Source organism: Carassius auratus, chromosome 4 (assembly GCF_003368295.1).
Source record: "Carassius auratus strain Wakin chromosome 4, ASM336829v1, whole genome shotgun sequence".
NCBI classification, from domain to species: domain Eukaryota; kingdom Metazoa; phylum Chordata; class Actinopteri; order Cypriniformes; family Cyprinidae; genus Carassius; species Carassius auratus.
Window position 1 is genome coordinate 21,100,994 of NC_039246.1, and position 14,134 is coordinate 21,115,127.

Here is a 14,134-nt window from a genome sequence, read left to right on the forward strand (position 1 = left end):
AAAATGTCTCTCTTTATCATCTCAATACAAATCTACTTATTTGTATTTTTTTGTCATTTTTATTCTTTTATTCTGTGTTTTGTGTTCTGTCGCTGTCATTCTGTTGTACTGCGGAGCTTCTGTCACGAAAACAAATTCCTCGTATGTGTAAACATACTTGGCAATAAAGCTCATTCTGATTCTGATTATGATCTGAAAATGTGAACGACCTTGTGTGTCTTAGCAACTGGCTAGGTGCAGATGAGTAAGTAAATGTAAAGTTGGAAGAATGGATAAATGAAGTTAATTTTGTCCACTCAACCTGCATCACTGAAAGATTTTTTTTTTTTTTTTTTTTGGACTGAGATTCTCAGTCTCTTAAAGGAGATTGATGTTGTTGCTCGGAAGGGGCCAGTTAAAATGTTATGATTGAGGTTCTGGACATAATTTATATTTTTTTTTTTACAAACTAAACAAAACTTTAATGTTTTATTTAATAAAACAGTATTTTTTTTATTTATACGTTAATGTTATATTTAATTTGATTACATTAATGTTTAAGTTAAGATTTACAAGAAATGTTAACTGCTACTAACTTTTAACTGTTGTAAAAAAGCACTTTATTTGTTTAAAGCTTTGACAAACAAAAATTTTTATTGCACTTTTGTTCATACAGCAGAACTTTGAAAGAATAAAATTACATAATACACTACTTTTGATTTCATTATTGAATTTTGCGCATGCTGCGATTAATCGTGATTAATCGCAGAAAATCATGCGATTAATCGCGATTAAAATATTTAATCGTTGCCCAGCACTAGTAAAATTGCTTATTTACAACTCTAGGGTTTTTGTGTTGTGTTATGTTGTGAATAAATCATTTATGTGATTTTGTGCATCTGTTAGCTCACTTCATCACTTTTTGTTTCTCATAGCACATCTATTCAGTGGAAGTTTCCTTTTTGCTGTTTTGAAAAGCGTGTGTTTATGTTCAAGTGTAGCTTTATATGAGCTTTACAGGAAGAGAAATTAATAGATTGGACTAGAATATACATTTATAACTCTTTAAGATGTATTCACAATTAAAAATGTCTGAATGTCATTACATTAGATATAACAAGACGAAGCAACTGGCATCTGCAAACAAATTATGGAAGAGCTTTTCTTACAACTGACTTCTCTGTACATTATTTTTGCTTATTTTGCAATCTGAGTCAAAGTCATTTTTAGTGGATATGTGAAGTCAGTTTCCCTCACACTAATATTGTAACAGAGTTAACAGTGTTGTTCATCACATTAGCGCTGTGACTAACGTAAAGTGTCAAAATACTTTCTGTGTTCATTTTGTGTCTCCAAAGTGAGGGAAACAAAAAAAGCTTTCCAATAGCATTCCCACTTACTGTATCTCAAATAAAGTTATTTGGGTAATATATGCAAGATTTATATTTTTTATTTATTTATTTTACATACACTTATTGGAAGATGCTGCAGTTTGTCTTTCATTGGTTGAATCACAGAACTAAAACTCATCTGCAGTCTGAAGGAGGCAGTGCCTCTGAAAAACAAACAGAACACAAGGTTTCCGTTTCAGAGGTCTTATGAAGAAAACAATAGAAGCCACAGTATGATCAATAAATAACCTCAAAAGATTATAAAGACTTACAAACTTTTCTCAACAACAAATCCTATAAGACTGTAAGGTCTATAAAATAAATCAATTGATTGTTTTGTCTTACCATGGAGTTTCACTAGGCTCTGAACATACAGTAGATAAAGAGGACACTGTTCCCTTTGCCAAGTGTGTTCAAAGCCGAAACATAAGAAAATGCTAAATAACCACTTTATACATTCTGCTAAAAAGACATCACTGTTTTTTAGCGATACAAACAGATACACTGTGATTATATACAAAAGTGCCATTATTACCACAATTACCACCAAGTCAATTATGATTATCATCTGTTTTATCTTCATGGTGTAAAACAAGCAGTATGTGTGTTTCATACAGAATATATTCATTTAAAAACCTGAATGTTCAGTACATTTTAGAAGACAATGTAGAAAATGAATTATTTATTTGTTATCAGAGAGTCTATATAACAACAAAAAAGTGATTAGATTAATAACTATAAAGTATTTCATACATATATTAAACACACATATATTCCATCTTAACATTTTATTACAAGTTTCTAAATGCGTAAAATTATTTATTAAACTAAACAGATTTAGCTCCAATCAAATGTCAAAATAGTTTATTTCTCTGGTAGTGAAGCTTGGTCTTCGTGCTTTATGTATCAGATATGAAACATTGTTTTTTATAAGTCTTTCATATTGGATATGTGTATTTTTAAAATCCTGAAAGTACAGCTGACAGAGGAAGACAGAGGAGGAGATCAGACGTGTATTTGTTGCTTAATGTTCAAAGTCTCATATTCAGAGACTGGAGCAGAGAGCTGAAGAGAAGCATATGTGTCTACTGCCTCATTCTGAGCCTGAAAACAAAAACACTCGTCAACATCATCATCATCAACATGTGACTTAACATGTCTATTAAGAAAAACACTCACCTTCTGCTTACTGGACAATCTGTATAAAAATATAAAAAAGTATTAGTTTTAAGAATAGTAAATAGTTAAGTATAGAGCATGTTTGTGCTATCTTTAGATATCAGAGTCACTTCTAAAATTACTTTTAATCAACTTTTATTTGAACTAAGTCAGATTTCCCCTGAAATTCACACAAAATGTACAAACAGAGTAACCACAGTTTTGTTCATCATAGTAACTAATGCTTGACAACCAGTCTCATGCCACGTTCCAGACAACCCGTAACCAGTGTTTTTCCAACCTTAGACCCATGAAAGTGCACTGGAACGACAGTCAAACCCGTGACTTCCCACCCGTGAACTCGTACCAGATCGATGTACTCCCAGTTACGAGTTCTGACGTCACACAGCAAGCGAAACAACAATAGCAGTCCCTACAAATATAATATTGCCTACGGATGCAGTGTTTATGCAAGTGGTACATGTTGAAAAATAGATTTTAGGACAGTGCAACGTTGCAATAAAATTAATAATCTAGCTATAATTCCTTACGCTCAGGAAGTTTGGCGTGACTTGCCTGGAACAGTACAAAGTCATTAGTCGTGGTTTGAAACCGTGACTTACGGGCTCAAAAGCCTGCCTGCAACGCAGCATCAAATACATTTTTGTTCTTTGATATAGTTCACATACGGTTTATAATTTAAAGCTTAGCAAAATTCTTCTGTTTTTGAGGTTTGAAATTAGATGCAATCCATATTTAATTAAAATTAGAATTTTTTTATTAAAATCTACTGCAATAACTTTCATACATTTGTATTTTGAGGCGACTCTATAAGAGTGAAGCATGTTCTTGGATTTTTTAAGTTTCTATTAAGTGTTAAGGCTACAAAACTCTGGCTTTTGCCCCAATCTGCTGTCCGGAGGACTTTTTTAGCTGCCAAAAGTTAAAGTCAGTTTGCAGATTTTGGGATAAATCACACAGTGGATGATGGGAACAGACTATTATATTATTATCTTTTATAATATCGTAGCTTTTGACTATGATTCTATTTTAGAAATTATTAACCAAAAGGTGTCCAGGTGCTTATACTGGTGTGTAGTGTGAGAAGTTGATTTCCCACAAGTTCACATAAATGTACAGTTGAAGAGTAAACACTGTGTTGTTCATCACAGTAACACATGACAACCACGTGTGTCAAAAACGTGTTCAGTCTGACAAATGTTTCTATATTTTAAAACCTAGCATGCTTTTATTTGTAAAACTGCTATTTGTAAAAAAAAAAAAAAAAATTAACTTGTGTTATCTTTCTAAAAATAAATGCTACTCAGTTTAAAAGTTTATTAATACTGCAATAACACTTATACATTTTAAATATGACCTAATAATAGTCTGTTAAATTATACCAATTTATTTCCTTATTAATTTTTCAAAAACAAATACAAATGAGAATAAACCTTATTTATGATTGTAATGTTTTCGCTTGACAAATATACATTTAAAAATGTTCCAGAAATTGGCTAATGTACAGTAAAATCCTCAACTCAAATATGCTGAATGTGTTTTTCTTACTGGTTTCACAGTGCTCTTCTATTATACATCATTCTTTATTCCTCATGTGTGTTGTGCACCTACCGTACACAGATGCATGTAATGGCGCTTAACAACATGACCACCAGAGCCACAACAACAACTCCAATCAGCAAAGAGAAATGATTCAAACCTAAAGAAGAATAAGTGAGTGTTTAGAAAACCACTGATGATTCACTGATTCAATTATGCAATTGCCAGATTATCTTAATCTTTTAACAACAAAATAACTACTGTACAATGGCAGGGGAATGAGAATTTAAAAAGTAAGAGATTAACATTAGCATTGCTATTTATGTCAGTGGTTGCATCTGACTCCTCTCTGTCTTATCAGGTACAAAAGTACACAAAGGTACCTCACGAAACTGATTTAAGACAGACTTCTGAGGTAGCATAATAGTGTAATGATCTACATCAAGATAGTGAGAGCTTTGGCAAATATTTAATGAGTACAATATTAATTACATCAAAAGTGGATTTTTTTTTTTTTTTTAATTAATATACAAACTTGTGTATATACAAAATTGCACAAAACTTGTTCAGATGTTTTGGCTTTGATTTGCTTGAAGATTTGGAGGTAAACATGTTATGTAAAATATACATTTATTTATTATATAAAATGTATATAAAAAAGATAATCTGTGATATCGAAATAATCTGTGATGTTCCACCTCTAAAAAAACTACCAAACTGAAGTCTGTGCTATGAAATATTTGAGATTTGTAACAATTTTAGCTGGAAAAGTCATTTTCACGTCATGACTTACAGTTAACAGGTTTTGTTTTCACAAAATGTACTTCAGCACTTCAGGACTAGAGTTGGAAAACTCAAATTGACCCGCCAACATTTCAAACGCATAAACATTTCCATATTTCACAGCACATCAGCGTATTGAAACTTTTTTACCATCTTTGGCTGATAAAATATTATTTCCTAGTGAAAATATTGGGGAGGGGGAGCTTATTTTTGCCTTCATATGGTAGTAAAATAATAACACAGAGCTGGAGGGAATCACAGACACTGTTGTGTTTTTGGGTGAATCTGAAGAGAAAAAAATAGGGCCTCACAATAAAAATCTAAATAACACAATTCACAAGTCACAACTAAAAAGCATCTTACACTGAACATGTAGTTTGATGCTGTCCTGTTCTGTTTTGTTCTTGTTCTGTAGCTGGTAGGTTATAGTGCAGGTGAAAGTGAATCCGTCCTCACGGTGAGTAGCAGTGAAGTTCAGATCAGAGATGAGCTCCTGTAGTCTGCTGCTCTCACTGAGGGGGATTCTGGGAGTGGAGCTCCATGTGAGAGTTGGTGGAGGAGAGGAGCAGAGAGTCTCAGCAGAGCAGCGCAGACTCACAGAGCTCCCCTCCAACACCTCCAACACCTCCTCCTGACCCTGCACCTCCTTCTGCTCCACATACAGCTGCACTCGGGGTTTGGGAGGAGACTCTGAAATACACACAGATTCATTTCTAATATTTTATTTAAAAGAAATGTAAAGTCTCATAAAACTCATGTTTTAATTTCATCATTATACATGTATTTATAAATAATATTTACAGTCATGAATTTACTCACCAATCACATCTATTGAAACATTGGCTTGTCTATAGTTATGTTTCAGTCCACCTTCACTCTCAATCCTGAAGAAATACTGACCACTGTGATTTGATCTGAGGTCATAAAATACAGTGGTGCAGTCCTTATCTTTTAATTTTCCAGTTATATTTCCTCTAATTAAGAGGTTTTGGCTTGATGTCCTTGAGTTAAACACTACGTTTTTCTTCACATCATTCCCATCTTTGAACCACACTCCTTTAGCTCTCTCAGTGAGGTAATTGTCATAATCTTCCTTAATCTCAAATCTGCACTTTATGATCACAGAAGATCCACTGAGAGCTTTAATCTTCTCTGGCAGATAGATGTTGAAATCTCTACAGCAAACACCTACAACACACACGTGATGAAAAGTATTATTTTTAAGGGTGTATACAGTATCATTTTAAAGGGAGAACGATCAGAGCAACAGCAACAGTGAAATCTACATCAAGCATATTTGTAACTATTAATGTATTTAAATATAATAATTAATGTAATATTATAAATATGATGAATAAGATAGCAGTCTTTAGAAAACAACGTTAATTAATATTTAACTGATTTAGCTAGAAAATAAATGAAAAGTTCTCATTTAGTTTAATGCAGCAGACTGAATGTAGTTTAGCACTTGTTAAACTAGTTGATGTACATTCTCAGTCATACTGAACACTAGGTGTGAAGAAAGGAAGGAAAATCCTACCTTCTAACAGAAAACAGAAAATAATTATTTTCTCTGCCGTGTCCATCTCTTCAGTAACAGACAATCCTGTCTGAAACACTCTTGTAAACGTTAGTACTATTTACATGCATAAAATGATTGTATTTATTGATCTCAAGTCCTGAGCTGCTGCTGATTTGAAACCGTGTGAAAGTGTGTCTTGTGAACAGTCTGTAACTTCATATACTGACTGAATTTCCTGTGTCAGCATCAACACACACGCTGAACCTTTAAACACACGAGTGCTTCAACAATCACTTATTGTAATGTATTTAATTAAATTTAATTTCTTCAACTCTTGATTCTCCTGTGGACTGATTTAAATGGACAGAATTGAGTCAGTGATGGGAAGCTCTAGTATAAATTGTTCAGTAGTTTGTGAGCTTGTTTTGGTGTGTAAAAAGTGCTTATTTACAACTCTAGGCTTTCTGTGTTGTGTTGTAAATAAATCATGTCAGTCAGCTCACTTCATCAGTTTTTGTTTCTCATAGCACATCTATGCAGTGGAAGTTTTCTGTTTCTGTTTTGAAAAGCGTGTGTTTATGTCCAAGTGTAGCTTTATATGAGTTTTACAGGAAGAGAAATTAATAGATTGGACTAGAATATATAATTACTCTTTAAGATGTATTCACAATTAAAAATGTCTGAATGTCATTACATTAGATATAACAAGACGAAGCAAGTGGCATCTGCAAACAAATTATGGAAGAGCTTTTCTTACAACTGACTTCTCCATTCTGTACATTATTTTTGCTTATTTTGCAATCTTAGTCAAAGTCATTTTTAGTGGATATGTGAAGTCAGTTTCCCTCACACTAATATTCTTACAGAGTTAACAGTGTTGTTCATCACATTAGTGCTGTGACTAACACAAAGTGTCAAAATACTTTCTGTGTTCATTTCGTGTCTCCAAAGTGAGGGAAACAAAAAAAAGAAAAAAAAAGCTTTCCAATAGCATTCCCACTTACTGTATCTCAAAGACAGTCATTTGGGTAATATATGTAAGATTTATATATATATATATTTTTTTTTTTTACATAAACTTATTGGAAGATGCTGCAGTTTGTCTTTCATTGGTTGAATCACAGAACTAAAACTCATCTGCAGCCTGAAGGAGGCAGTGCCTCTGAAAAACAAACAGAACACAAGGTTTCCGTTTCAGGGGTCTTATGAAGAAAACAATAGAAGCCACAGTATGATCAATAAATAACCTCAAAAGATTATAAATACTTACAAAAAATATGTTTTATTTATATTCTACTGTTGTCCTGTGTTGTTTTTCTCTCAACAGCAAATCCTAATAGACTGTAAGATCTATAAAATAAATCAGTCGATTGTTTTGTTTTTTTTGTTGTTGTTGTTTGTTTCACTAGGCTCTGAACATTGATAAAGAGGAAACTGTTCACTTTGCCAAGTGTGTTAAAAACCAATTGTTAAGAAAATGTTGGTAAACATGAGAAAATGCAAAATAACCGCTTTATAGTCTGCTAAAGACATGACTGTTTTTTTAGCGATACAAACAGATACACTGTGATTATATACATAAGTGGAATTATTACCACAATTACCACCAAGTCAATTATGATTATCATCTGTTTTATCTTCATGGTGTAAAACAAGCAGTATGTGTGTTTCATACAGAATATATTCATTTAAAAACCTGAATGTTCAGTACATTTTAGAAGACAATGAAATATGTATTTGTTATCAGAGAGTCTATGAAACAGCACAAAAGTGATTAGATTAATAACTATAAAGTATTTCACACATACATATATTAAACACACATATATTTCATCTTAACATTTTATTACAAGTTTCTAAATGTGTAAAACGATTTATTTAAACTAAACAGATTTAGCTCCAATCAAATGTCAAAATAGTTTATTTCTCTGGTAGTGAAGCTTGGTCTTCGTGCTGTATGTATCAGATATGAAACATTGTTTTTTATAAGTCTTTCATATTGGATATGTGTATTTTTAAAATCCTGAAAGTACAGCTGACAGAGGAAGACAGAGGAGGAGATCAGACATGTATTTGTTGCTTAATGTTCAAAGTCTCATATTCAGAGACTGGAGCAGAGAGCTGAAGAGAAGCATATGTGTCTACTGCCTCATTCTGAACCTGAAAACAAAAACACTCATCATCATCATCATCATCATCAACATGTGACTTAACATGTCTATTAAGAAAAACACTCACCTTCTGCTTACTGGACAATCTGTATAAAAATATAAAAAATATTAGTTTTAAGAATAGTAAATAGTTACATTTACATTACATTTACATTTAGTCATTTAGCAGACGCTTTTTTCCAAAGCGACTTACAGATGAAGACAGTGGAAGCAATCAAAAACAACAAAAAGAGCAATGATATATAAGTGCTATAACAAGTCTCAGTTAGCTTAACACAATACACGTAGCATGGGATTTTAAATAAAATAATAAATAAAAAGAAAACAGATAGAATAAAAAATAAAAGAATAGAGCAAGCTAGTTAGAGGTCTTTACACATACACACACACATATACAATTGCATAATTGCAATGTTTAGAAAACCACTGATGATTCACTGATTCAATTATGCAATTGCCAGATTATCTTTATCTTTTAACAATAAAATAACTACTGTATGATGGCAGGGGAATGAGAATTTAAAAAGTAAGAGATTAGCATTAGCATTGCCACATGTCAGTGGTTGTATCTGAAAGCTTAGGCAGCTGACGCCTCTCTGTCTTATCAGGTACAAAAGTACACAAAGGTACCTCACGAAACTGATTTAAGACAGACTTCTGAGGTAGCATAATGGTGTAAAGATCTACATCAAGATAGTGAGAGCTTTGGCAAATATTTAATGAGTACAATATTAATGACATCAAAAGTGGATTTATATATATATATATATATATATATATATATATATATATATATATATATATATATATATATATATATATATATATATATATATATATATATATATATATACAGTGGGGATCGAAAGTTTGGGCACCCCTTGCAGAATCTGTGAAAATATGAGTCATTTTCAAAAAATAAGAGAGATCATACTAAATGCATGTTATTTTTTATTTAGTACTGTCCTGAGTAAGATATTGTACATAAAATATATTAACATTTAGTCCACAAGACAAACAAATTGCTGAAATTATTAAAATAAACCCACTCAAAAGTTTGGGAACCCTTGGTTCTTAATACTGTGTTCTGTCACCTGATGATCCTCGACTGTCTTTCTGTTTTGTGATGGTTGTGCATGAGTCCCTTGTTTGTTCTGAACAGTTAAACTGAGCAGCGTTCTTCAGAAAAATCTTTAAGGTCCTGCAGATTCTTCAGTTAACCTATTTTATTTTTAAGATATTTAAGAAACTCAAAAATCAAAACAAATATGGGTATTCAATTACACTGAAATAAAAGTAATGGGAAGGTTAACTGCATAACTGCAGAGGCTTTTAAACTATTGTTTAGGCTTTAATTTAATCAACAAACATTTTTATAGTAACTACTATTGCACTATTACACAATAACAGTGTAATATATTTCATTTAATATAATTCACTTCTAGGTGCTAATGAATGTGAGGAGGTAAATTGTCTGTCAGGTTGGTTCTGAGCTGTACAGTGGTACCAGCCTCTGTGTGTCGGGTCGGTCCTATTGAAGGTAAGAGTGTCTCCAGTCTGCAGCTGCTTCAACTGTCCTTCACTCTCTCTGGACCAGGTGTAGTTCACTGCTGGATTTGCATCACTGCTGCAGATCAGAGTCACTGAACTGCCCTCCAACACAGAGCTGGAGGGAATCACAGACACTGTTGTGTTTTTGAGTGAATCTGAAGAGAAAACAAAATAGGGCCTCACAATAAAAATAATATAATTCACAAGTCAAAACTAAAAAGCATCACTTACACTGAACATGTAGTGTGATGCTGTCCTGTTCTGTTTTGGTCTTGTCCTGTAGTGGCCTTTCTCGACGCCCCAGTCTCTCCATCCGGTCTCTTCGGGCCAGCTGGTTCAGCCTATTACTACTTATAATGATGAATTAAATTGGATAATTAATTGAACAATCGTGCTAATAGAGCTTTGGTGGATTCCTGCTTGTCCCGTAGATGATCTGCTCGCGCGTTTTAACTTGTTGAAACCAACGCGCATAAAGCTTAAGGAGCAAGCACAACAACGGTACGGCCAGCTCAAAACAGGCTCAAAATCAACATTCCTGGAGGCTGCTGGTCACGAGGAAGACCCAAGAAGCAGTGGATGGAGTCCATCACGGAGAATATTAGAGTGGTGGGCCTAGCCCCAAAGGACGTCACAAACCAAGCCAAAAGGAGCAAACCGTGTGGAGCTGTGCATCCTATCAGAACACGGCAGGACGATAAGAAAGAAGAAGCCGATCCAGTTATCTATATGGTTTCATTTAATCAACACAAAATTCAAAACAACTTCACACTATTGAACGTTAGATTAAACCATTAAACTTGAGGGGGGGGGAATCAGGTTTAGAGTGAAAAGCAAAGATACATTTCTCAATGATTCCCTTGGTTTGTGAAACTTCTAGCAATTTGTAAATATGTATATACCATACACAAGAATTCAAGCTGTAATAGCTATCATTTATAAATTTAAATAGTCATTAAAAAAATAAAATAAATAAATAACAGCTAAACAGCTGTGCAGCTTTAGTAAGCATTAAGGCCTGTTCACCACAAGGACAACAACTATAAATATAACGATAAATACACATTTCTAAAAAATGCTTGCAGTATTACAGAATAACAGTCCATACCACAGCTATAACGGTAATGGCATATAATGGTTAAAAAAGACAACATTGCTTGCTGGTGGGACGCTAATGTTATATTTATAGTTATCCTTCTTGTGAATGGGGCTTTAGTGTCTTTCAAAAATATTAAAACTTTACGGACCCCAAAAACTTTGAAGAGATGTGTAGCTTGCATCCATTTCTCTCATCCATCACATATGCAGGGAAGGAGAATGGAGGCAATAATTTATTACAAGCAGTCTATATTCAACAAAAGACAACAGAGTATGACAAGAACCACTAACCAAACCATACACCGACCAGAACAGACAAAAGAATGAAAACTGCACAACAGCAGGTATAAATACAAAGGATAAATGAGGGCTTAAACATGGAACAGGTGACACTAATTAATCAACAAATGAGTATCGATAGCAATCAAGGACATGGGGCTAAACACAGAAAAATAAACTAATCCAACTATTGCATATATAATTGAACACATTTTATACCGTATACAAGCCTTCATTTTTCATTGTTTAGTTTTGAAACATGAAAGAACTTAGTAATTTCCATTAGAGTTCACACAAATGTCTAAGAGTAAACATTCACACCTGACAACTACAGCCAAATGTTTTGAGTGTTTAGTACATTAACTCTTTGATATATATATATATATATATATATATATATATATATATATATATATATATATATATTAGTGCTGTCAATCGATTAAAAAAAATAACTAATTAATCGCATAATTATTTTAAATCAATCGCGATTAATCGCAATTAAAAGACTGAAACTTTTTGGATATGTAAATGTAAAATGTAAATAATTAATGTAAACTCAAGACAAAGAAACTATTTAAATTCAAAATATGATTGTTTATTGGAATTTTTGTTTAACTTGTTACACAGATTTTCTCATGTAAACAACATACCTGCAATAAACCATCAATATCCTCCAAATTAACTTATTTTTTATTACAGAAATAAAAACACAGGCATGTAAGTGCCATTTGAATTTCAAAACAATCAATGCCAATAAAAAACAAAAATGATTTCCATGTTGAATTCTAAAGCCCCTTTCACACTGCCATTCCGGCAAATACAGGGGTAAAGTGTTCCCTGGTCGCTAGATTTGGCACTTTCACACTGCCAGTGATGACCCGGTATATGTGCGATCCCGTAACGACACGTGACATCAGCGCGTGACGTGTAATGTACGAGTCGACAACGCTTGGCACGTTATACTTTAACTGAGGCAAGCAAACGATCTCTGCGTCAGCGCGGAAAGTGAGGAACTAACTGATCTCTGCTTTATTACAGTTTGCACATATGTTTTAGTCGCGAATGTTGATCTTCCTTCAAAACAGCCGTTAAAAGAGTCGCGCGATAACGCGCGTCATCACTTCGATACGGAATTAGATCTGGCTTTTGTTCACACAGCGCTCGTTCCGGATCGATTACCGCAATGTTACTATGTCCCCGACCCGGGTTCGATTCGGTAATCAATTCCGGGACGTGGTTGCTTTCACACAGAAGGCGACCAGGCAATGTTACGGGAATATTGCGGGTCCGACGTGCAGTGTGAAAGGGGCTTAAGTGGACTGCAAAAAATTCCAAAGTATAGTCATTGCCAGTGCTTTAAGTGGGCCGGTACGCAATTTAAACTGTTGTCCCGACTCCCGAATCTGGCCCTAATTGTCCTGAAAATTATACTAAAGCAAAATCTTGAGTATTTATTGTCTGATAAACATTAAAAACTGTCTGCGGAGGTTGAGTCGTCCTGCAGCCCCCGCTGGCTGCTCATTGGCTGCAGCATCTTTTTTCTAAGTTCTAAAAAAATACCGTAGAAGGCAAGGCACAAATTTAGATATTCATTTATCTAATTAATCTATAGCCTATGCACAAAGACAATATGATCTTTTTGTCCCCTTTTTGTTTTAAAGCTTGATGAAGAAAGAGAGCGCAAGTTGCTGCAGCTGCGAGGAGGACAGTGATGCACGCGTACAGGAGTGATTGACAGTTCGCGGCACTGTGTACAAAAGATACTCCGCTACACAATTATTTCGTTATTTTCGTTTAAGCTTATTAACGTTAGCGTTACAGAAAGGTCTGATTTACGCACTGTTACAACAGTCATTGTTTTTTTTTTTTTTTTACAATGACATTTGAGTTCATGATTTTAATGTTGCGGTTTCTTGTGGCAGACTGAATGAAGAGTAATGTTTCTTGTGGCAGACTGAAGAGTAATCCGGCAGAGTTTTATACTGAAACTTTCCGTCTAAAAGTCCTTCCTTGGTCTTATCCATATTTCCCTATCATAGGTCACTTCGATGCTGCGGTGACGTCAACACGTATGGGAACACCTCCGGTGTGACGAATGTCTGAAGCCCTATACCATCCCGCCAATCCTATTGGCCAAATGGCGCATAGCACCACCCTACGCATGCGCACGCATGATATACCTGGGTGCCGCGCGCCATTTCGCTCAGATTTCATTCCTTCAGGAATAGCGAATCATCTGTGCCCTATCATCTCGCGTTCTCCAGCGATCTCTTCGAGCAGTGTTAACTCCTCTTCGCGGACGCGATGAGTTTTCGCAAATGCAAGGAGCCATGTACCAGGTACATCACGGCGGGGGACACTCATGACAGGTGTGTAGTATGTCTTGGTCTACATCACGGGCGGCGCTTAGCGGCCTTTCTTCCTGTCCCCATTGTGATGGCCTGCGGCTCAGAGTACTGCGCTCTAGGGTGGAAGTATTCTCTAATGTCGCCCTCGAGTCTAACCCCCGTCAGGTCACCTCTGCGACTGCCGAGGCACCGCACGAGGCGAGGGCCTGGGGTGACACGTGCGACATGGATTTCGTGGACAGCGCAGCGCTGGAATATTCTCCACATCGCTCGCTCTCCCCTACCCTGCTG

At 34.8% G+C, this 14,134-nt stretch overlaps 1 protein-coding gene across 1 annotated transcript in view; it reads right to left on the reverse strand.

Moving 5' to 3' along the window:
• Window positions 1-1,447: 1,447 nt before the first annotated feature.
• Window positions 1,448-14,134, reverse strand: part of LOC113062238 (Schwann cell myelin protein-like) — a 45,649-nt gene continuing 32,962 nt past the window's right edge. Inside the window, exons 9-11 of the mRNA XM_026231951.1 lie at window positions 4,161-4,248; window positions 2,550-2,568; window positions 1,448-2,474 (exon numbers count right to left, since the gene is read on the reverse strand). Coding sequence (XP_026087736.1) covers window positions 2,376-2,474; window positions 2,550-2,568; window positions 4,161-4,248 — 206 coding nt within the window. The 3' untranslated portion in view covers window positions 1,448-2,375. The remainder of the gene's footprint in view (window positions 2,475-2,549; window positions 2,569-4,160; window positions 4,249-14,134) is intronic.